The 26,233-nt window shown below is 38.2% G+C and overlaps 1 protein-coding gene across 9 annotated transcripts in view; it reads left to right on the forward strand.

Moving 5' to 3' along the window:
• The window catches only part of runx1t1 (RUNX1 partner transcriptional co-repressor 1), a 105,148-nt gene that overhangs the window by 14,494 nt on the left and 64,421 nt on the right, over positions 1-26,233 (forward strand). For 5 of the 9 annotated variants that reach the window (XM_063061434.1, XM_063061408.1, XM_063061413.1 and 2 more), the window contains exons 2-4: positions 4,043-4,126; positions 12,122-12,259; positions 12,997-13,238. In XM_063061434.1, coding sequence (XP_062917504.1) covers positions 12,145-12,259; positions 12,997-13,238 — 357 coding nt within the window. In that variant the 5' untranslated portion in view covers positions 4,043-4,126; positions 12,122-12,144. Of the gene's footprint in view, positions 1-3,787; positions 3,816-4,042; positions 4,127-12,121; positions 12,260-12,996; positions 13,239-26,233 lie in introns of those variants that run through there. The other 4 variants (XM_063061442.1, XM_063061424.1, XM_063061450.1 and 1 more) reach the window with 2 other exon arrangements.

A 26,233-nucleotide genomic window follows, 5' to 3' on the forward strand; every position in this document is an offset into this window, starting at 1 on the left:
AAAGGCTGGGAAAACTTCACAAAAAAAACTGATCATATGCATCTGATTTGTGAATGCTTTGAAAGAAAAAATGTCTCTGAGATCAGAGTCTCTAACCAGATGGCTTTGAGACACTGGTGTTTCTATCATGTTTCCTTTTAGAAATATCTAAGTAGATGTTGTAGAACACCTTTTACTTGTAAAATATGGTAACATTTCAGACTGGATGATGTTATTTTTGTGCATTTTGTGGTTTAGCCCAAACTGTATGGGTGGTTCAGGAAAAAAAGACTGTTTTCTGTTGATACTCCGCGTGTTCGAGCGGAAGCAGATCAGAGTTTCTGTGGAGCCTTAAGCATGGGTCAGACTCGTACATGGCATTCCTACTTCCGTGTTTAACAACCTGAGGAGCAAAACATCCAGTGGCAACTGTGTGAAAATCCAGTATCTTGAGCCACAGTTTGTTGCTCTAACATCCTGCAAGCCAGTCCTGTTCATTCACAAACGTCAAGGCTGGTTCCTGACAGCATGCTATCTCTGCCTAGCCTGGGTTCCTTTCATTCAGGATTCATTGTGTTAAAGAGGGTTTGGTCAGGAATCCGGGTTCCTGCCAGTACTACTCCCTCCCAGCCCCTTAAGCACTGACAGATGCCTGCTGTCGTGTACAAAGGAATTGGCTCTTTGCTCATTCTATTTCTCTTTGCATCGGAGGTTAGAGTTTACACCATCTTCAGCAATTATGGCAACATATGAAAAGAAAGCCACTTAAAATCTGTGCTAAGTTTATTTCAATCAATGTAGATATTGAATCTGAAGAACTTAATTTATTCACAAGATAAATATTGGTCAGGGACAAGGAAGGAAAGCACTTTATTATAAATATGCTGTCAGTATATTATTGAATTTGAATTGTTTATATATGTATATATTCATATGTCATGTTTCGTTAAATGAATAAGAATATTCTCAACCTACAATGACATAGAACTAAGAAGTAGAAAATACGGTTACCTGTGTAAAATAAACCCAAATGTTTTACAGATAATGAGCCTCCTGGTAGTTTAGTGAGTGGTTCTGTAGCACTCTGAACAGCTGATCCCAACAGTCTCTTCACCTGCTGTGCTGTATGATCAGCTCCACCTAGTGGTTTATTTGGTTGCTGTTGGGTTGGGGTTCGGGGGGGGGGGGGCGCGGTCTCTGCAGTGTTTCTTGTGACATGCCGTGGTACATTTTTAAGAAATATTGCTTGAGATACCACAGAAGTCATCTTCTCTTACTTATAAGTTTTAGGCGATCAAATTGTCACTTGTAATCTTTGGATCTGTCTAAACTGTTTATTGATGAATATTTCTATACCTGTGTGGAGTAAGTGGTCCTTGAAAAATCTCTAGTTGTTGCGTAAATATACACACAGAAAGATGGGACATTATAAAACTTGTATCTTTATACATTGTGCAAGACCTTTATACCACACAGTTAATTAGTGGCAATTTCAGCCAAGTGTAAACAGAGATAAAACATGAATTTAATTCACAGAATGAGGGAAGACCTTGACATTTTACGTGCAGTATGGTGTGGGGGTAACATTCAGAGAGTGGTCCAGATGGTAACCAACATAGTAAGCCTTACATTTTATTTTATCTCCAGCATCCAGCACAGAGGAAAGAAAGTTAATTGAAGCATAAGCTCTCACCCTTGCATTTCAGCAGAGCTAACTCATCATCAGTCAGATAATAAAGGGTTGAAGGAAGGGAGGGTGGGGGGAAAGCAGTGAAATGATTGTGCATGTAGAGAAACACTTCAGCTGTGGTACTGTAGAAGCACAGGAAAGTGAACTCTTCTGGCCTGTTTATGAAGAAGTGCGAGAGTTGTCCCTCCCTGACAGATTTCACATGGGTGGGTCAGCCTTGCCAGCAGGAGGCTTTAAGAAACCACTAATAGCTTCCAGCTGTGTGGAAAATCAGACCCTTTAGAGTCAAAAATGGGAGATTTGAATTTCAAAGCATACTAATGCCTTCATTTCTGTTCACTACCATTTGGCCATAAAAGATTATTTTCTAATATGTCAGCCCAATTGATGACCAGTGGTCCGAGAATGAAAGGGAAACAAGCAAGCGAGGAAATTTGTACATTGGTGAGTCCGCCCTCCAAGCTGGTGTGGCATTTTGTAGAAAGACCTACCATAAGATGAGGGGATCTTAATAACCATTCATCAATTGATCATTGGCTCATCATTGAGTGCTATGTTATTCAGTTTATCAAGTCTTGCACAAAAGTCAGAAAGGGCTTCATTGAACTTTGTTAAAGCAAAACTCTGAGAGTAAAATGCTTTATTTGAATTCATTTTGCCTTTTTTATTATTATTCTTTTTCCTCTTTTGTTAATGCAGTCTAACTTAAATGAGTCCTTTTATTTGGTGGCTTGAATATATGAAACTATTAATTCCTCTATGAAAGCCCAACAAGAAACAGGAGCAGATGGGGTAGAAAGCTATTTGGTTGGGAGTATTACGTTCAATTTCTGTCAATGAGGTGTCAGTTCTTTTGAATTAACTCACTTAATATCTACTGAGGAGGCACAAATTTAGTGTATATGTTGTCAATTTATAGTTAAGGAAACTTGTAGAAAAAAATCCTGGTGCAGGTGGTGTATAGCTGATCTCAAAGTTAATTTAGTGTTCCATAGCACTGTGGCAGAAATTTTGTTTTAAAATTTAAAGTTGTTAAAGTCTTTATCCTTTTTTAAAATCTGTGCGTTTAACGTGTGCCTGTCTGATCCCCATTCTTTGCATATTTTTGGTGATCATTTCTTCCCTGAAATATGTATTAAAAGCTAGTTCTTGTTTAAGTATTTTTAGTAATTCCAGGTCCATTTGTATGTAAGTTTCGTGGTGATAATATTTAATTATGTGAATAATTGAGTGATTGCAGGCAAAGTTTTTCTCAAGCGATGACAATAATTGTTTACTTTCAGCTTCCCTTATTTGAAATTAAATTAATGTTGAAAAAAGTAATACCAAATACTAAAAAGATACTAAATTTTCAGATTTCAACTGAATCCATTACTATTTATGCTGCAGACTTTATTGTGCTCTTTGGTGTTGCCTTGAATTAAATCTGATCACCTGGTTTGACCTTGTCATTATTTCAGACTGTTGCTCTATTTTTGGGTGCTGACGAATTTATGCACAGATTTACGACAACAGATGATGATTTTTTTTCTTACTACTAATATCAAGAGTAGTTAAAGTGCACTGAATTGTACTGATTGCAAATTACAGCCGCTTGGATTAAACTAAAGTGGGGGATGCTGCCACATGTGTGGCACCTTTCCTGTAATTAAATAACCTAGAGATAAAGGCCTGATGCAGCTGACAGTTCCAGAAAACACCAGAGGAGTATCCAATGCATAAGCATTCTTGTCTTGTCATTCCTTTCACTGATAAACCACTAGGTGAGAATCCCTAAGGAATTGGTCCATGTTAATGTGGATCAATCTGAAGCCACAATTACTGTTTTGAGGATATGGACCTGGCATTTAGAAGAGGCGCTGCAAGACGAGAGACAAAAAAAAATTAAAAATGCTTATTGTGTAATCCTTTGATAGCTGGTGTTTGTTAAAGAAGAGCTGACAATTATTTCTGTTCATAAGCCTTTGAGGTGCTCCTGACTACACTGGATTTCCATCCCCCCCCCCCTTTAAGAGCTGCATTACATTAGGAAACAGCTTATTGGCTGCAGTACTGCTGTGAGTGTTTGTTAACTGACATCAGTTGTCAGAGAGCCATAGATTGATCCATATGTGAACAGAGCATATTCATCGCTCTCAAAAAAAAGGTCAGTTTTTCCTGTGTTCCCACATGGATTTCATCAGCGGTTTAAGGCGGCTACAGGGAAAAAATGCATTTGCATTGACAGAGGCTGAATGCTGGTGGAATCTATATTCAGACACATGTGAATCATATGCTGTAAAGAAGGCAGAAGAAATACTACATGCATTATAGGGGAAGGATTGTAAGGAGTGGGGACAAACAAATCAAAGATTTATATTTCCGTTTTTTTAGAGAACGGCACAGATTATCTGAAGTCTTCACAAGAAAATACCCCTGTGGCCGACGTCTTCCCTGCCCTCCTCTGCGTTGGACCTGGTAAGAAAGATACAGTAAAAGAAATCAGATGAGGGTCTCGGGCAGAGATAATTTGTGCATACATCCATGTCATTGTTCTGCCTGAAGAGACTAGGCTTGGTGCAAGGCCACATGTGCTCCTGCCATCATTCACATTTCTGCTCCAAGTACAATTCGGAGTGTCAGCTCTCCATCTGTCTATGCCTGGCAAAAGCACGCACCCAGTTTCCTGCCTCTAGGTAGGGTGCCGCAGCCAGCCTTATGGCTGTCAGTTTTCTCTGATCATTCCAGAGCAGGGAGGCAGTAGGTCTACTGACTCTAGTTCTGTATTCCTTTTTTTTCCGCAGAAGAGAGTAGAGGTATGTTGCTCATTCACTAATGCCAGGTGAGTGGTGTGAAGTGACCTCTTCACTGACTGCTAGTAACATAGACAGGATATTTGCTTTAGAAATTGTCAACCTAGAAGTGAAATTATAATCATTTATTGCCTTGATGATAGATCTTGTTTTGAATGCAACATGTCACATTTTATTAGCTATATGTTGTGTGTGAATTGTTAAGCCATGTGGCTGATGATGTTATATTGTCTTAAGATAAAATATGTATCAAGAGAAACTGAAAGTGCACAGCTGTTTGTTTACAGATTATTTGGTTAGAAGTCCAGAAGTGGCTGCTGTTTAAAGGAGAGTACTCTTCACAGATGGTGTTTTGAAACTGTATCTGCTTGTCTATTCTGCTACGTGTAGGTATTGCCAGTTGTTGAAGAATATTTTTCTTGGGGGATTTAGAAAATTTCTGACCATCATACTGAGCTCTTAAATCTCATGCCTTCGCATAGGATGCTGCTTGTTTCCAACACATTTATGTTAATGGATTTCAGGCTACGGTTTCTACCCCTGAGTAGTTGCTATGGGTTGTATTGTTTTCACGGTGATATGTAAAAGCTGGTGTGCTGTGCTGTACTGTCAGTCCTTGTAATGTACTTAATCTGCTAATAACAGATGTGTGTAACCACAGCATGTGTGGGATTTAATCTTTTTGAGCATATCTGACACTTGACTATTTTTGATATCCATTTATACAATATGTTAAGATCGTCTCCACAAATTTTCCTCTACAACTGTTATCAAATTTCTCTCTCATTGAGAAAAAGCTATGTGTAATTGTAGCTTTTTTTAAAAAAAGTACAATTAGGTCCATAAACTTTATCTTATCTATACAACTTCTAATTTGGGAAAAATTTCTATTTTGGTGTATTTTCTAAAGTTTAACAACATTGACTGCTTTCAACTCTAAAGTTGATGATGTGCTGAGAGCTTTTATCCTTGGTTATTTGGAACAATACGATTTTTTTAATATTTAAAGTGATCCTTTGACCAGTAAACATACATGCTGGGTGCCATGATTTGACTTCAAAATAAGCAACAGTATCCTGATAAGGTCTGTTTCCACATCTCATTGTTTAAAAGCAAAATCTGATCAACATCATCAGTGTTAGAGAATATTTTTTTAAAAAGTTAAGGGGCTAGCTATAAAACACAAGAAAACTTCTTTAAACATAATTACAGTAAATAGGGCAAAGGGGCTGACATAATTATTTAAATAAATAAAATTATACATTGCCTTCTTCAGGATTTCCATTTAGTCTTTCTATCATGCTTGTGTTTCTTCCAAGACTTTAAGGGGGAAATAAAACCTTAAGGGCAATTTTTGTTAGTGTAAGCAAACATTTGTGTTAATCTTTAGTGTTTAAATTGTTCTTGTGTAAATTACAAACATATATTTCACTACATAATGAAAAAAAAGTGCTTTTGGATGTGGTTTGCCCATGAATATCCATGTAATAAACTGTGTGTCCTATCAGGCTGTTGTATACAAGGGAGTGTTTGTGAGGGAGGCTACTATAGTGTACAGTTTCACAAAGCAAATCTTGTGAACCCTGTACAGTACTTCGAAAGAACAGATGCAGGCTTATAAATACGGCACCCTTAATGCATCTGGCATTGCTCAGGGTCATTTCCGTGAAAGACCATCAGTGATCATGGTCATTGTAGTACAAAATGATACTGTTCTAATAGAAATGGCCTGGCATTAGGTCAGACCACCCTCTTAACTTCTGCTGTCCAGATGTGGCCACAGCTCTTTTTCTTTATATTTCAAAATTGGTTCTGTTTTCGAAATCTGGTTCTACTTAGGACATCTCCATCCTGGGGCGCATTTCATAAATTGTCCACATATTTTTCTTAGCAGAGAACTTAACTGGCTGTAATTTTTAACACATGGCTATGTCATGTGATATTTTCAAAATACTTGCAGACAGCACTGAGCTGGTCCCAGTAGAAATAAACAGCCATTCTGCCGCCAGTCCTTTTTTTTTGAATAAGTAGGAGACTTGCCTGCATTTTATTTGCAGAAGAAACATTATTTTAACACAGATTTCTATGGTACTGTTAGAAATACTTCAAATAAACAGTATATTGGTTTATAGATTTTTAATTAATTTTTCAATAAATACTTTCTACAGTCTGCAAATGTACATTTAAAGTTGTGGAGAATTCCAGGTACATGCTATACTTTGATAAATATGAACAAAGGAGCATATCGTGCTTTGTCTATAAGGTGCCAATCTGTTTTCTAGTGGGCACGTCCGATTTTTTTCAGTAGTTTTGAAATATGACATGTCCATATTTTTCTTTTCTGTTATTTCTGTAAAAATACTTTTGGCTAAAATTAGTTGAGGTTTATTCTGAGAGCTCAGAGGTTGAACCAAGTTCTCCCTGTGGCTTAAGGATAGGGTTTTCTGCATTTCTTCAACAAGGTGTTTAAATAATACCAGTCACTCGAAAAACAAAATAAAATATTAGCTTTTTTGCTTATAGTAGGCTGATTAATCTAATGAGCCAAATGATTTTCATATTGGGGTCCCAGAGACCTGGTATGCTGTGGCAGTCTTGCTTCCACAGCATCTTGAAGAGTGGCTGACCACAAGCTTCATGAGGGTCACATATGGCATCTTTAGGCAAGCAGTATCTCACAAAGGGCAAAGGGTTTACAATATTTAATATCTAGTTTTGGACAATCTGTCCACATTCTGTAATTAGTTATTTTTTTAAATATAAAAGATAACCATTAAAGGAGTAGTTTTGTTTATTGTTTTTACATGAAGTATGTATGCAAATACATGCACAAAGTATGTATGTATTTTTGCTTTCTGCCTAAGTATTGCTTTGTGGTTTAAAACATTTCATTTTTTTGTTAAACAATACTGGTCTTGCATTGCTGTACATAGAATATTCCAAGCCAACTAAATATACTTGCAGTAAAGGTTGCCTAAAGCAAAGTAAATCAAAGGGTTAATGGACTGAATGCTATATCCAATCTGTAAAACACAGCTTGTCTATTGCATCAAAATTTAGGGCTATACATCTGTATTATAATGGATGAACACTTTTAAATTTCTTTAAAATTCTATATGGAATTTTTTCAGAAGGACATACCTTTTTTTATTTTTACAAAAAATATAGTTAGCAGAATAGACTTAGAAGAGGAATTCTTCCATCTTTTTGCTTTTTAATGCTGGAATTAAATTAAAAAAGCCTTTGACCTTGTCTTTTAAAAAAATATCTGAGCAGGCTTTTGTGCTTCAGCAATTGGTAGCTTTCCCACAGGCACTGTGCAGATAGCCTGCTGAAGTCCCATAGCCCTCACCTTATTTAATATAATGGAATAACACTGCTTTTGGAACCACCTAGTACAGATGAGGCAGCCCCTGGGATATGTACTTCAGGGATTGAGGAACCGAATGCTAAGAAATGTGTAAATCTTAGGGGACAATGAGGGGATTGCAGGAAAAAAAAACAGTACAGGGACACTAATACATCTTCTTGACAAGCAGAGGTTTGATGGGACATGTACGGCATACTGTTCCATCTGGTGCTTATGATTGCATGGCATATTAGCATGCTGCAAGTTCATAATGTATTCAAGGCAAGGAACCATCCTCTGCATACCAAGTGAGCTCTCCTTCCCAAGACTGCCTTTGAATCTTGATGATTGTGTCTTGCATGTTCCACCTGTGTTCTACAGGACAAGATTCTTTTCTAACACATCACAAGAGACGTGCACCCTATGCATCTGCTGCACTGGAGGATCTACTTATTTATGTAAACATACAGGTTGGATTGTAATCAGACTTACCAGTGTCCTATTAGAATCGTAAACCAATTCTCCTATCCAACCTCTAATTACAGGGATAATTACTATCAAACAGCATGAGTTAAGGGGATGGGGTCACAAGTGCAGACATTTTCAGCATTGGTTACAGAGCCATCATCCCAAGCTTTTTGGCTCACAGCAAGGTTTACACTACTCTACACCCAGTCACTTAGAGAGGAGGCCCAGAAGTATCACAGTGCCTAGTGTTTGGCATAACCTGACATATTGGCTTTAAATTTCAGCATAAGCTTCGGTTGTGTTTGAGGACATTTCCAATTATCCCCCTTGGTAGGTGATAACGGTTCTAAACATGACTGTTCAATTCAGTCTGGCGACTTTGTAATTAAGATATACTGTTTTTTTTGCTGAAGTAATGCACTAGCACATTAAATCCAGCGAAATTTGTGGGAGTGAGGGTGGGTAAGCTGAAATATTCCAGCAAATGTTTGTGAGATTCCTTGAATTCTTCGACATTTTATTCAAAACCTGTAAATATCTGCTTTTGGAGATATGATGCATATAGTACTTTATGCACTTGAACACCATGTGTAATCCCTGAAAAGCCAGCCCCACCAAGTCAGCCCTTTGTATAAAAGAGCACCTTGTTTAAACCAGACTGAATAATTAATATAGGCTGCGTGCAGTGAAGGATTTCCAATTGCTCTATATACATTGAAGATTTTCACATACTGGAGACTGTTGGGATAAAGGAATTTGGTACACATTCATCTGTGAACATAGATAATATTTTTCAAAGCTGCAGGAAGCTTGATTTACATAGTTTGCTACTGTCTTTTAATTGTCTTTAACCAACTTGAACATAAAGTTGGTCAGTACTTGCCATTTCTCAAAATTAAAAAGATTGCATGTTTTTGCTTTCAACTTTTTGTTTCTATTTAGGCTTGGCCATAATGCTTTTAATTAAAAATACTATTACTGTATAGCAAATGAATCCATTCTTTAAAATAAAATAATCACTTTCATTTTGAATAAATTTGTTTCAGTTTCTGGAGGAATGAAAGAGGAGCAAAGCAAACATTCCCATAATTATGCTTTTAAATTAGAAATAATGTATTTTTGCAGAAAGATCTGATATGTTCAATTGAAAAGATCCTTTTGTGAGTTTCCATTGTAGCTTTGCTTTGTTTAAAAAAAAGTGAATCATTCAGAATGATCCTGCTACCTAGAGTAAATGGAGCTTACTTACAAAGGCGTGAGCCATGTTTTCTGAGTTTACATCAAGTCACTAACTTTACTAGAAGCTTGCTTTTTTTTTGGATATGGTTTAGGACTGGCCCATTATTTCAGCATTATCTCCATCATGAATTGATTGTGTTAAACAGCACTGAATGAGTTGCAGATGGTGGCAATACATTTAATTTGCAGGACTTCTTGGTTCTGGCTCCATCTGATCCAGGGCAGGTTGGCTGTACAAGAAACCTGGCTGACACCAAACTGTCAGTACAGTAGAAGCGTGTGTCTGCTGGGTTGGGGAGGCAATTTTAATCCTCAGCAGAGCTGTGCTGCAGATGGAGATGCTTGGGTGACTATTTTGGATAGCTTTCAGATTTCATAAGGAAGTTCTGTATTAGGACTAATTGTGTGTGTTAAAGTGCAGGGATACATAGAAGTAACATGATTTCAGATTTATAATTACAGTTTATGCTTCAGTACTTGTAGAATGCTGTGATATTTAAGCGTGAGGGATATGAGTCTGTTGTATGAGTAACAGATTAATTCCACAGGCTTCTCTCCCTTGTGTTTTGGAGCTGGTTATCTGGACGGTCTTTAACAGTACACCATGAGTGTTAGCAGAATGGAAACCAGATGGGCTTGCAGTTCCCACTGTTATCTTCCAACCAGCCCTGGCAAGCTCTCTACCTCAGCATGTCAGGAATATTTTCCTTTTATTTAGGAGAGACTGAATTCACTGCTCTGTCTAGAGTAACATGTGGTTGTTAGTTTTGGGTTTAAGGACTGAAAAATATTTATAACATGTGATTTTGAACACTTGAGGTAGTAAGGTGAATACACAGGATGCTCTGTTAGAGGATGACTGGGTATAAAGTTAATTATTGATCTTTGAATATTCTGAAACTAAGTGAACGAATAAGAACATAACCTTCTTGGATATATAAGTGACAAAACACAGGAGACCAATTTCACATCTTTTCATTTCATGATCCTAATTTTCTGAAAGAAATGTTGTAATTACAGGTAAATGGTAGCATTTGGTGGTGGTGAAATGTTAGCATGGGTTTATTTTCCCAAAGGATGTTCGATTAAAAATGATCTTTAAACCAACATAATATACAGCCTAGTTAGTGTCTGAATATTTGTGTTAATGCACTATTTTAAACTTTGCTTGGTTTCTAATATTGTGGTGGTTTGTAACCAATCAATTATTGAAATAAACAAATCACAAAGCATTTTGAAGTGATTATCCAATCAATGGACAAACTACTATTTAACCTGAATTAAATATGAGCCGTCCAACAAGCCAAAAAAAGGCATTCTGTTCCACGAAAGCTATTGTTTTTATTTGTGGTTCAAAGACTGTCTATATTTATAGGTAAGATAATGTGCTTTATATGTAAATGCTTAACATATGATTGATATCAAAGATAAGAAATAACATTTTAAACATAATAATTGCATAATAGGTCCTGATCAGAGTCTCCATTTTCACTTGGATTTACTTAATGCTTCGACCTTGGCTGGCCTCCATTCTTTCCACAACTGGGTTCCATCTCTCCCACAACATTCATGTTAAGCCAAAATAAAATGACTGCTTTACTTCTGAAAATGAGAAAATCATAGATTAGGTCAAAGTGGGGAAAGACTTTGCAATGGATGAAAATAAAAAAAAATAAAAAAAACAGGGGTTTGAAGCAAATAGGAAATTAATCATCATACTGAGGAAAAATAAGAAAAGGTAGAAGAAGGCAGTATACTTTCATTTCAAAATATCTGTGATATCTAAATATTTGTTCAGAAGCAAGAACTCAAAGAATGAGGGAGGCTCTCTGTGAAATATCTCGTATCAGCTGATTCAAAGTGAAACATGATAATCAGCTTTTAAAACTTGACACAGGTAAAAAGTGCAGTACATTGAAATGGTTGATAATATTGTGTAAGTATTAATTGTAGTTTATTGTTAATGAAGGTGTAGAATAATCTATGATCATCTATGATAGTCTACTGAATATATTATACAACATTTTTCAGACTTTAAATTGTGGTCCATTATTTATTAAAATTTTACATTGTATGTTTGCATTTTATTTAGTATAATATTGCAACTATAATTTTCCATGTGTACCTTTTTTACTTATCATGAGTCATAAGTTTCAGGACCGCAAAGTATATGGTTAAATACCATTCAGTGCCCTCTCAGCCAAAGCAATATAAAATTGGAGGGTGTTACCACAGGAATGTTGTATTTTGTTCAAAGTGCCAGAGGTTTACATGCGTGTAGCATAAGTCTATCAAATTTCTCAAGAGTTTTGATTCATCGTTACTTTTGGTAATATTAGACATTAATCCAGGAAGAGTTTATTTAAACGGAATGAAGTTCCATGCAAGGAATTATCTATGTATCTTTAAGCTAGGAAATAGAAGCATATCCTCCATGTTAATAATGAGCTGACACCATCTGTGATATGCCTCCATTTTGCATATTGATCGAAGTTGAAACTGCTATTTTGTCCAGGGTTGTGGAGCACTAGAATGACAATATACAGCAGTTTCTTGAGCCAGAGATAACAAAAAATAATATCAGTGCTCTTTTGCTTCTGACAGATCACAGTGAGAAGCGCTCCACGATGCCAGACTCCCCTGCAGATGTAAAAACACAATCCAGGTTGACACCTCCAACAATGCCACCTCCTCCAAACAACCAAGGAGCACCTCGAACTAGCTCATTCACACCAACAACATGTAATGATAAATATTAATATTCATATTTTATTGGTCTTTATTATTCTTCAGTTTTGCATATATTTACAGAAAGTATGCAAGTTAGATGGGGATGAGAAAGAACAGAATATACGAGGGGAAACCTGATGAGTGAGTGGCAGATCAAATGAAAAGACGAAGTGCAAGGAATGTGCGATAATTTTAAGTTAAGTAATGTAATGCTGTAAATCAGTCCGAAAGTCAAAACTCTTTGAATTAACTTCTGATATGCTTTTGGGATTGAATGTATCTATTTATTTATTTTAGTCCCTGTTGTGCTTTAACCCTGACCGTCTCAGTGGAGCTGTTCTGGCAGGTGCTTTGATAAATATAACCTTCGTACTTGGCCTAGTATTGGAACTGTACACCTGTTTTACTTTAGACTGACAATGCTATTTTCAGATGTTTCCATACTGGACGTATCCTCCCAAGCAAAAGCAAAGTAGAATTCAGCCTGGGCTTATTCAGTGCTGTGTAGCATATGTAAGAAGTAGAATTCTTGTTCTGGAAACTTTTTTAATATACGTAACTGAGACATGCTACAAAAAAAACAGTTGTTATTGGCCTGCTTGACATATGGTGGGAGAAAGTTTCCTTGTCATTGTTTGCAAGGTTATTGCTTTTATAACATGGTGTCTTGTTCTTATTAATTGAGTGGAGTAATCTATTCTCAAGACAGAGGGTAATTTTTTTCTTAAATTCCTACTTTTTTTTTTCAGTAACAAATGGCAACAGTCACTCACCTACTGCATTGAATGGTGCACCCTCTCCTCCAAACGGCTTCAGTAATGGAACCTCTTCTTCTGCCTCTTCCACGCTGGCAAATCAGCAGCTGCCACCAGCCTGTGGTGCTCGACAGCTCAGCAAGCTGAAGAGGTTTCTAACAACCTTGCAGCAATTTGGCAATGATATTTCACCAGAAATTGGCGAGAGAGTGCGAACCTTGGTGCTAGGATTAGTGGTAAGTATGGAATGTGAAGCTGTTTTCAGTGAGATACCATACACTTCATGGCATATTAAGTTGTGTGTGTGTGTGTGTGTGTGTGTGTGTGTGTGTGTGTGTGTGTGTGAGATCTTTTGTTCCTGCACTGGCACTGACATTTCATACAAAGTTACTTTATATTTGATCAAATTGTACAGTTCTGGTCCAATTCTAGCAAGGCTTTAACACTGAAAACCTGTATCATAAACGCATAGAAGAAGGAGAATATGTAGCTCATGGTGTAAGGGATGTTGGTTTCAGTACACCATTAGTTAAGTTTATTTATAGAAAAAGTCAGTAATCAGACTAAGAGCCTGAAATCATGCGGTTTGATTCATTTTTCATTTTGGTATTATTGTAGGCAATTAACAAATCACAGGTGCCCTCCTGTGATTTTTCTTTATTCCTCGTCCTCCAACTTCCCTTTCCTGAAGTTAGCAGTGGTGAAGTTGATAGTGCAGTATAAATGATAGCTAATCAGTAGTTTTGCACACAGACAGAAAATAAAAATTAAAGTATAAAATGAGCCACTGCTCTTTTATCATCACTTACAAGATCAATGTCACCCTCTGTGATTTGTCCTAGTCATATAGATTTGTGTAGCCATTAGTAGCTTTCCTATACCACAACCTTAATCCTTGCATTCAATGGAGATGCTACTTGGTCAGTTTAATCATCTTGTCCAAAATTTCACAAAAATTATTCCCATGATTTCCAATAGAAACTATTTTAACTGATGGGAGAGTTGGACAGAGAATTAAGGCTGATGAAAGGACCAAAGGGAAGGTGAGATTTTATTTGATATTCACTAAGGCATTGTAGTCAGTACCATAGTAGAAAAGGGTTCAAAAATAACTTTGAAGAATTAGAGAACTACACTGATGTTACCCTAGGTATTAGAGCACGGGTCAAAGAGTAGTGGCGTGGCTAGAGACAGGGGTACTAATATAGAAACGATAAGCAGGCCATGGCAGGACGGGTTGGGGCATACACATCTAAGAGCAATAAGGCTAGAGGTTAGAAAAATAAAATATGAAACTATTGGCCTTGTATCTGAGCACACATAGTACTTGAAACAAAATGGGAGAATTGGGAGTCCAAACAGAGATAAATTTGATCCAGTAGCCTTTGGATGAAGTAGAATTGGGACCTGAATGTTGAAGGATATGCTTATATAAGAATATTAGGAAATGGGAAGATCCAAGAATAGTTCTGTTAATGAATAATGGTCGTGGCACCACAGGGGGGTAACCTACGTTCAGAAAACCAGGATACGGATAGAGTTCGAGTGGGGAAAGAGAAATAATAAAAACAAGAACTCATTTGTTAGAGTACAGTACTGATTCCCCAATATCCACACAGTAGTTTATAGTCCGGTGGGAACTTGTAATAATATTTTGGCAACATTATAGGGGTATTTTATCACTTAGACTATGTCTAGACTAGAAAAATGGGATGGTCAAAAGTAGCTTGGATGAAGACTTCATGGTATTGTGGAGAGCAGGTTATACTATATTTGATACTGTGCAATGAGATGGGGTACTTAATGACCTCATCATAAAGATGCCCCTATGTGACACCAGTCATAATATGATTACATTTTACATTCAGCTTGAAAGAAGGAGAAATAAGTCCACACTTACCATTTTGACTTAAATAATGTGATTATGAGGGTGTGGTATTGGACTTAGCTAAAACAAACTGGCAAATTAGTTCAAAGGACTAGTCAGTGGTGACGCAGCATCAGATATTTAAAGGAATATTCCGGAATACACAGCACAGCTATATTTCAATAAGAAACAAACATTCTAACCCACCATCCATTGTTAACTAAAAAAACTTTTAAATGGTCTTAAACTTTGGCTGGTTAGCATCCATCTGTCTCGAAGGAGAATGGGTGATGATGGTCATCATCACAAGCCTGGGTGGAAGGAATGGAGATCCTGGGATGCCCAGTCGTCAAGATCCCCTTCTCAGCCTCACCAGTGTGGTCCAAAGGAAAGCTTGTGAAGCAGTATGTTTGACACCAGCTTGGCTGCAGGAGCTGCCAGAAGGAGGTTCAATGATGTTCAGCTGCCTTAGGGGCTCCACTCCGGATTTGCTGTCTGGGTTTACTCAACCTGCGTCCGAAAGGAATTCGGTTCCTGTGTGTCGCCAGCAAGGAGGCACTACATGAGGCTTACAGTTGGAGAGGCTATGTACTGGCAGGGAGAGATTTACCCGTTCCTTTTCACAAGACAGCTAGCCAGTGGTGGAAGCTGAAAGCGAGAGCGACATGCACTGCCACTCTTAAACTTTAATAACAGCATATACATTCAGTGGCTTCTTTATTAGGTACAACTGCTTGTTAATGCAAATATCTAATCAACAGTCACATGGCAGAAACTCTGCATAAAATCCTGGAGACATGGTCAAGAGGTTGCGTTGTTGTTCTGAGTCAAACATCAGAATGGGGAAGCAATGTGATCCAAGAGACTTTGAATGATTGTTGGTGCCAGATGGGGTTGTTTTAAGTATCTGCTGGGTTTTTCACACAGAGCAGTCTCTATAGTTTACAGAAAATGCTGTGAGAAATAAAAAGAAAAATCCAGTGAGCAGCAGTTCTGTGGGTGAAAATGCCTTGCTAATGAGAGAGGTTGGAGGAGAATGGCCAGACGGGAAGGTGACAGCAACTCTAATAACTATGTGTTGCAACAGTTGTGTGCAGAAGGGCATCTCTGAATGCACAATATGTCAAAGTGAATGGGCTAGAAGTCAATGGGCTTCAGCAGCAGAAGACCATGAACATACACTCAGTGGCCACTTTATTAGATACAGGAGGTACCTAATACAGTGGCCACTGAGTGTATTTGTGTGACTACAGGCAGCAGGACAGAAAATTGGACAGAAAAACAAAGACAAAACAACTAAAAATTTAATGAGAAAGGAAACATAAATGATGGAAAGCTAGTAAGAAGTATGAGAACAATAAAAGTTTGAAGCAGTCAATATTTAAAAATAGGAGTATTAACAAAGTGACCGTTGATCACAGAGAATTCAGCCTTGGGAATTAATAATCAGATATAAGGGGATAACAAGTGTTTTGCTTATATCTTTGCTTTGGGAGTCACAATTATGATCCCATAAATATCAGGAATTGCAAAGGAGAGAGGGGCTCATTGAAAATTTCATTCATTGGAGAACTGGTACGGGGCAAATAGTTGGAGGTGCAGACTGACAATTCCCTGGGTCCTGATGACCTTCATCTTCAAAGAGTGGCTGGTCGATCAGTTTATTTTTCCAAAATTAGCTGGATTCAGGAGGGTGCAATTAGAGTAGAAAGTCACAAATGTAACTCCTCTAGTCAAAAGGGAAGGGTGTAACAGTCCTGATAGTTTGCCATTCTGGAAGTGTTGCATTATTGAGCAAATGGAAAACTCTAGGTAATCAGAGAATGTCACTTTGGTGTTATGAGAGGAAACTCGTGTTTGAACAGTCTGACAAGAATCAAAGTGGGCATAATTGGCTATATTTCAGGTGGCAATCTGTAACAAATAAATTGGTGTATTATTTTCACAAACTGTTTTGCATGCCATTCATATAATATTCATTATATGTAATATGTATAATGTTCATTATTATAGTGCGTTGAGGTAGTACAAGGGGAAAAGCAATTACAGGTCAGGCAGATAATAAGGTGCAAGGCCACAATGAGGTAGATTTATGAGGTCAGGAATTCATCTGATTGTTATAAGACTGTTGAATGGCCTCTTAGTACAGTGGGATAGAAGATATCCTTTAGCCAGGTGGTACCTGCTTTTAGGCTTTTTGTACCTTCTGCCTGATGGGAGGGAGAAAAGGAGAGAATATCCAGGATTATGTGGTCTTAATGTATGTTGTCTGCTTTACTGCATTATGTTTGTGACTGTGTAGTTTCTTGTGGTCATGGGCAGAACAATTGCCATACCAAGTCATGATGCATCTGGATAGGATGCTTTCTATGGTACAGTAATAAAAATTGGTGAAGGTCGAAGGGGATATGCCAAATTCCTTTAACCTCTTGAAAAAGTAAAGGCACTAGTGAGGTTTCTTGGCCATGGAGTTCACTGTGGTTGGACCAGGAGACACAAGTGGTATTCCACAGGTACCAGTGCTGGAACCTCAATGTTGGTTGGATGAAGGTTCAATTTGCTAATAAGATAAAATGGCTAAAAAGGTAAATTATCAAGAGAAATGAGTAGATTAAGTAAATGGCCAAAGGTCTGGTAAAAGAGCATAACATTGGGAAAATAGTAATTGTGCATTATTGTAGAACAGCTAAAAAATGAAGCATATTATATAAAAAGTGAAAGATTCAAGCCACAGAGAACCAGAAGATGTGAGTGTCCTGGTATCCAATTTATAAACACCTAGTATGTAGGTATAGTAAAGATAACTGAATGTTCTTGTTTGTTGCTGGAGATATTGAACATGCAGATTATGAATTAATGTTTCACTTGCATAAAGCATTTGGAAACCACATTTGGAGTACTATGTATGATATTCATTTCCTTATTTAAGAATGGTTGTTTATGTGTTGGAAAATGTTTCAGAGAAGGTTTGCAACTAATACCTTGAAAGGTGGTGGAAGCAGTCTTTGAGTAACTTTTAAGGTCTTGACAAGCAAGGAAATGAAAAGTTACCTGGTGCAGAAAAAATGCAGAGTGGAGTTTACAACTTTCCACCTGTGATTGTATTGCATGGCGGAGCAATCTTGAGGAGCGGAGTAGCCTGCTCCTGTTCCTAACTTGTATATTCATATGTAAGAACATGGCAGAGGAAGAAAGGAACAGCATTTTGAAACCACTGGCATGCTGAATGGTATAACTGCCTTCTATTTGCATTGTCATTTCCAGGAAGTCTAGGTAATCAAGTAATTTTCTCACAATTTACCAGGGACATGGAAGCGGGTGTAATCACCTGCTGTGCTTCCCTTTGTGTTGAGCTAACTTGCTCCATACTAGCACACAGCATGCTGAGCATTAAACATTGCACCATTAGGGCCACTTAACAATTTAAGTAAGATACTAATCTACCATGTTATGATCTTGCCCTTCATTGTTTACCTGCACTGCATCTGTAGCTTTTACACTTTGTTCTGCATCGCTATTGTTTTACATTGTTCTGCCTCAATACACTGAATAATGATCTGATCTGTGTGAACAGTATGCAAGACAAGCTTTTCACTATACCTTGGTACATGTGACAATAAGAAACCAATTCTAATTCATAGAGTCTTAGAACAACTGCAGCACAGAAGCAGGCTTTTCTGCCCATCTAGTCTGTGCTGAACTATTGATCTACCCATTCCCATTGACTTGCACCTGAACCATAGCTCTCCATAGCCCTCCCATCCATGTACCTATCCAAATTTCCCTTAAATTTTGAAATCAAACCCACATCCACCGCTTCTGGCAGATTATTCCACTCTTGCACCATCTTCCGAGTGAAGAAGATCCCCCTCATGTTCTGGTCTAACATTTCACCTTTCACCCTTAACCCATAATCTCCAATTCTAGTTTCACCCAACCTCAGTGGAAATAGCCTGCTTGTATTTACCCTATCTATAGCGCTCATAATTTTGTATCCCTCTATCAAATCTCCCCTCACTCTTCTACGTTTTAGGGAATAAAGTTCAATCTCATTTAATCTTTTCATATAACTCAGGTCCTCAAGTCCTGGCACCATTCTTGAAAATTTTCTATGTACTCTTTCAACCTTATTTATGACACTCCTGTAGGCAGGTAGAAAATTGCACACTATACTCCAAATTAAGCCTCACCAATTCAAATTCAATATAACATTCCAACTCCCGTACACAGTACTCTGAAGGCCAGTGTGCCCAAAGCTTTCTTTGTGACCCTATCTATTTGTGATGCCACTTTCAAGGAATTATGGACCTGTATTCCCAGATCCTTTCTGTGCTACCATACTCCTTAGTGCCCTACTGCTCAGTTTATTAGTCCTACCCAGCCCTCCCAAAGAGCAACATCTCACACTTATCTACATTAAATTCCATCTGCCCTTTTTTTTTTACCCCTTCTTTCCAGCTGATCTAGATCTCACTGCAAGCTTTGATAGTCTTCCTCACTCTCAGCTGCACCCCAATCTTGGTGTCATCTGCAAATTTGCTGATCAAGTTTACTGCATTATCTTCCAGATAGTTCATATAGAATGCAAACAACAATGGATCCACCACGAATCCCTGCAGCACACCAGCAGTCACAGGCCTTCAGTCAGAGAGGCAACCACCTACTAGCAATCTCTGGCTTCTCCTGCAAAGCCAGTGTCTAATCCAATTAAGGCAAGCGACTGAACCTTCTTGACCATCCTCCCACGCAGGACCTTGTCAAGGGCCTTGCTAAAGTCTATGTAGGTAACATCCACTGCCTTTCTGCCTTCAACTTTCCTGGTAACTTCCTCAAAAAAACTCTGAGATTAGTCAGATACAAACACGCTCGAAGTCACGTTGGCCATTCCTAATAAGTCCCGGTCTATCCAATAACTTATACATCTGGTTCCTTAGAATATCTTCCAATAACTTAAGCACTACTGATGTCAGGCTCACCAGCCTATAATTTCTTGGTTTATTCTTACACCCGTTCTCAAACAGTGGAGCGCCATTACCTGTCCTCCAATCCTCTGGCATCTCACCCATGGCTAAGGATGTTTTAAACGTCTCGGCTAGGGCTGCTGCAATTTCAGCACTCGCCTCCCACGGGATCTGGACAACACCTTGTCAGGCCCTGGGGATTTGTCCACCCCTAATTTGCCTCGACAGCAAACTAAGGTCCATGACCTCACTGCTCTTTTGCCTCATATCTATAGACTGTCTCTGTCTGCTGAGTAAATACAGATGCAAAAATCCATTTAAGACGGGGGTGGCCAACCTTTTACATTCCATGCGTCAAATTTTTCACGCATCAGTTCTGTATTAGCATATTTTTACAAGAGTTGTATGGCGCATCTGAACTTTTGGCTCTCGGCATAGATTGCCACAATTTTGTCCCTTGCTATCCCTTTGCTCTTAGTGTATCTGTAGAAGCCCTTGGGATTCTCCTTCACCATGTCTGCTAGAACAACTTAATGTCTTCTTTTATCCCTCTTGATTTCCTTATTAAGTTTTCCCTTACATTTTTTTTTATAATTCTCAAGTACTTCATTTGCTCCTTCCTACCTATACTGGCTATACATCTTTTTTCTTAGCGAAAGCCTCAAAATTTCTCAATAACCAAGGTTGCCTAAATCTGTTATCCTTGTCTTTTATTCTGATAGGACATGCAAACTCTCTACTCTAAAAATTTCACTTTTGAAGGTGTCCCACTTGTCATATACACTTTTGCCAGAAAACAACCTGTCCCTATCTGCATTTGGTAGATTCTTTCTGATACCATCAAATTTTTCTCCAATTTAGAAACTTAACCTGAGGACCAGACCAATCCTCCATAATTACCTTGAAACTAGTGGCATTATAATCACTAGATGCAAAATGACCCCCTTCACAAACTTCTGTCACTTGTCCTGTCTCAATCTCTTATGGGAGATTTAGTATCACACTCCCTCTACGTACCGATTAAGGAAACTTTCCTGATTACATTTGACAAACTCAATCCCATCCAAAGAGTGTGCTTAACTTTCGTAGCATGCACCTGGTACTTACTTATTTGATAAACTATGTGAGGTAGAATGTTATGTTGCCATATTTACAAAAGTATGGCCTGGATTAATCCAATTAAACCTGCAATGCACAGTTGATAACTGCTCCAGGGCTTGGTTGAAAGATGTGAACCATTGGTGCTGGATTGGTTGCTGACAGCTTAGGCATTAATTGCAGCCTGTTTTTTGATGGTTTTCTTGATGTAGGAGATGGAAGTATTTGCCCAGGTTACCCACTTCACATGCACATGCTGAAAATGTGTGCAGTCATTGAACAAATTTTCCTGTTAAGCACGATAGCTGAATAGCATATTATTCTGGCTCACAGGATGGTTAATCAATTTAGTTTTAATTACTGGCAGACTCATGGAACTGTACCCCAGCATGTTAGTATCTTCTGAGAAAGGAATAAGAAGAGAAATTTGAAAAAAAGTGATTTGTGATGAACTTAATTAGTGTGTGCATATTGAAGAGCAAACTCATGAGAATTGATAACTGTAAAAAGTCTTTTGCACTCTTAATGGTCGTTATCCAGAGAGAGCAATTGGATTGTGTTAACTTCATATTTCAAGCCCAGACTATCTAAACCATTGCCCACGTGGCTCTTGTACCCTGGTGAATCATCCAGCTGCAAACCGTTCATCGTGTTGCTTCATTTCCAAATCCATGTGTAATTTCTGATATTGTAATCTAACAATTACTCATTAAAACACCTATGAGAAAAAAAACTCCAAGAATTGACAGTTCCAGAGCTGAAGCATATAATACTGTAGGACTTTTTTTCTTTATATATATTTTTATATATATATATATAGTATTTCAAAGAGTTGATCTGTTCCTAATTGAAAGAGGGAGAGTTATAGTACCGCAAATTTCATTTCACATCAATTTATGAAGATAGTAGACTTGTTTGGTTTAATTTTAATTGGCTTATTGAGTGACCAAAGCAGTGCTAATTTAAGTACTTCTTGAATGGGCACAGTGCAGTAATTGTTTACCATGGGGTTTGATAATAACAGACTGTGTGCTTCACTAATAATTTTAAGCTTCATAGAGGAAATTTTCTTCTTTGCTACTTTAATCAATCAGAGTGAATAGGGGGAGAGGGTAGGGACACAAATTTCTGCATTTTACTTACATTTTAGTATCCCACACAGCTTATTGGGCATCACCTTAGATTTGAATCCTCATTGGTACAAGGATGAATAGAATGGGTGCTTGGAAACTTCCAGTTCCATTTCTGTTTGACACCTGATAAAATTAGTGCCTTGGAACCCCTGGAGAACCTTTGGCAATCATGTGGTTCTTAGATCCTTATTAACATTTTCTGTCCCTCATGTCAGGACTGTTTAAAGGCTTAAGAACTTTGCTGTTTGGCAGCAGCCCATAATTATATGCTGACAGCAGCCAGGGATACATCTGTGCTCTGGTTTTCTCCCAGATGTTTGGATGGGTTGGTATCCCTAATCATAGTACACCAGGGCTGGGAAATCTTTGTGCATGCAACTTCATAAGCAGGAAATCCATGACTGTAGCATAGTATCCCCTAGTAATGTTGGAGGTAATTCGAAACACAGTAGAAAGATATATTGGTATGATCTGGAGGCTTTCCACTTTGAGGGCATCTTAGCTTTCGGTTACAGCAGAGTCCAGTTAATTGGGCCATTGGTTAATCAGAGCAGATGCTTATTTGGGATAACTTAAAGAACAATAAGTAATTGAGAATATTGCTGGGAATCCCTTCATATATTTGGGACACTATGCCACTTAATTGGGGTAGGGGACTGTTGCCCAACAGATCCTAATTAGAGGTCAATCACGCGCACTTGTATTTGGAGCAAAAACATTTTAAATAGCGTCAGTTGTGTGTGTTTGTATTCAAAAAGCAATGATTTTTGTGACAGATCGCTGGTGAGAAATAAGCAGTAAGATGGTTCAGAACCGTTTTGTTCACTACAATTTCAAGCATTCAGGCTTGGAGATGCCAGAAACAGCAGAGAGTGAAAATGAAATGATTTCATGACTTCAACAAGTCAGGAACTATGAAGAATTTGAAGATATCGACAATCACCATGAATGTTATAATGAAATGAAGATTTAGAGGATGCAATCATCAATAGCATTGTATGAACTGAACTCAGTCGGTGTCTGCATTGATTTTGTTCATTGTGTAATTTGATAACTATTAGGAACTAATACACAGTTCTGTAGTATTATTGGTAGTGCTCTAATTTGATCTGTGTTTTATTTAAATACATCATTTGTTTCTCCATTTGTCTTTTTTTTAAACACCTTTTTAACTGTTTCCTGGAAACTTACACTAAATGGGCAGCCATTTAATTGGGCCAAAATGCACTGTTCCTGATTTGCCCCAATTAATCAGAATCCACTGTATTTAAAAACTTCTGTTCAGTTACAGTTGGATATTGCATTCAAATACCAAATTCTGGTTGCCATTCATATGAACAAAATTGGATAGAAGTAGACTATGCAAGAAAGCTACAACAATTTAGCCAAGATTATGATATTTTTGCAGTGCAATCATTTAACAGTTTAATAAACCTGCAGTTATCAGACTCCTGGAATTGTTGCAGAACTGAATTAGCTCTGTGGCTATGGACTTCCTTTCAGGGACTCTGCAGTTCATGTTCTGCGTGTTATTTGTTTAATTCTTTTATTATTTGCACGATTTGTTCTTTTTTTCTCACATTGGGTGTTTGGCAGTCTTTGTGTAGGGTTTTTGTAATGGGTTCTATTGCATTTCTTTGGTAACTGTCTGCAAGAGGACAAATCTCATGGTTGTATTCATTAATAACATACTTTGAACTTTGTGAGTGGTTAGCAGAAGGATACAAAGAGCTTCATCTCTGGCCTCTGTTGATGTTGGTGTATTTTGGTAGATGATACGTCCTTCAGAATTTCCCACTCTTTCTGAGTTAGCAACTTGCTCTTTTTTGAGGCTTTAGCCTGTTTTTTTTTGTTGCTGTATTTTCACTGGAACCTCTGCCATATATCCATTACCTGTTGCCATTCAACTGATTTTAAGATGAAGGGAAGATGAGCATTTTTCTTGGGACACCATGGTAGATTAGTGGTTAAAGTGACATTATTATAGCTTGGAGCATTCCATAGTTTGGGGTTCAATTTCAATGCTGTCTGTAAAGAGCTTGTATGTTCTCCATGTGAATATCTGGGTTTCCTCTGGGTGTTCTGGTTTCCTCTCATGGTCCAAAGATGTACCAGTTAGTAGGTTAATTGGCCATTGTAAATTATCCTGTGTTTGGCTGGTGTTAAATAGGTGGGTTGCTGAGTAGTGTAGTCTTTTGGGCTGTAAGGGCCTGTTCGGAGCTTAATCTCTAAAATATTGGGGGAGAAATGCAAATACTGATTGAAGAAGTTCAAGGAGCTGAATATTTGTTAGGTCTCAAATATAATCCAATTTTGTATCGTCGCCAGTCGACCAGGAAGATCCCGGTGTAAGTTGATTGTATTAAGTTATAAAAAATTGAGTAGCAGGAATTTTGCACAGAGAAAAAAGAAATATTGTTATACTCACTAAAACATTTTGTTTTAATTAGAAATGCACTCTATAGCATTGGTTGTAACACAAAGCCTCATACAGAAACGTCAATCTACAATCTAATTCCTGCAGTAAAAGAGGCATAATAATTTTGATCTGTGATGCCAAGTTTAAGGAGAGGGTAATCAGGTAGCATTGTTTTCCTGATGATTACCTTTTAACATCACCCCTCCCCACAAATCCCCTATAAATTCCAGAGTCAGGTTTGTTTACCCCGACCTATGTCATGAAGTGTGTTTTACAGCAGTAGTACAGTGCAAGACATGAAAATATTCTACAGGTTATCAAAGTAAACAAATTGGGCAAAAGAGGAATAATGAGATAGGTTTCATGGTGGAGGGGAAGAAGCTGTTCTTAAGTTTGTGGAGTGTGTGTCTTCAGCTCCTATACCTCCCACCCCATCCTCCAAGCCCCCAAGGCTGGTCATATGAAGAGGGCATGACCCAGGTGATGAGGGTCCTTGGTAGGCGCTGCCACCTTAAGACACCACCTTTTGAAGATGTCTGGTGGGGGCATCTATGTTCGTGTCAGAGCTGGCTCAGTCTACAACCCACTGCAAAATCTTTTTATATTTATATAAAGAAAATTAAATCAATAATTCAATGCTTAATCTAGTAAAACACGAGAAAGTGCAAGAATGGGTTCTTACAATTTTTTAGAGAATACATTTGGAGATTCTTCTTGTTCACTATATCCCACTATATTCATGAGCTGTTGTTATGACAGAATATTTGGCCAAAACATGTACCTTTCTAAGGAGTAACTAAATCTAGGGAGAAAAAGGTAGAGAGTCAAATGGCATAGAAAGGTTATCCTGGCAATTAACACTTTGGTAGTCGGTCATAAAAGGTGAAACAAAATGTTAGAGCTAAGCAGGATGCTGAATTGGATAGATGGACAAAGGAACTCAGCAGGCCAAGCAGCACCTATGGGGGGGAAAAAAGGTACAGTTAACTTGTCGGGCTGAGACCCTTTGCCAGGACCCAAACGTCTTGGCCTGAAACGTCAACTGTACCTTTTTTTTCCATAAATCGTGTCTGGCCTGCTGAGTTCCTCCAGCATTTTACATAGAAACATAGAAAATAGGTGCAGGAGTAGGCCATTCGGCCCTTCGAGCCTGCACCGCCATTTATTATGATCATGGCTGATCATCCAACTCAGAACCCAGCCTTCCCTCCATACCCCCTGACCCCTGTAGCCACAAGGGCCATATCTAACTTCCTTTTAAACATAGCTAATGAACTGGCCTCAACAGTTTGCTGTGGCAGAGAATTCCACAGATTCACCACTCTCTGTGTGAAGAAGTTTTTCCTAACCTCGGTCCTAAAAGGCTTCCCCTCTATCCTCAAACTGTGACCCCTCGTTCTAGACCTCCCCAACATCGGGAACAATCTTCCTGCATCTAGCCTGTCCAATCCCTTTAGGATCTTATACGTTTCAATCAGATCCCCCCTCAATCTTCTAAATTCCAACGAGTACAAGCCCAGTTCATCCAGTCTTTCTTCATATGAAAGACCTGCCATCCCAGGAATCAATCTGGTGAACCTTCTTTGTACTCCCTCTATGGCAAAGATGTCTTTCCTCAGATTAGGGGACCAAAACTGCACACAATACTCCAGGTGTGGTCTCACCAAGGCCTTGTACAACTGCAGTAGTACCTCCCTGCTCCTGTACTCGAATCCTCTCGCTATAAATGCCAGCATACCGTTCGCCTTTTTCA

Source organism: Mobula hypostoma, chromosome 1 (assembly GCF_963921235.1).
Source record: "Mobula hypostoma chromosome 1, sMobHyp1.1, whole genome shotgun sequence".
NCBI classification, from domain to species: Eukaryota; Metazoa; Chordata; class Chondrichthyes; order Myliobatiformes; family Myliobatidae; genus Mobula; species Mobula hypostoma.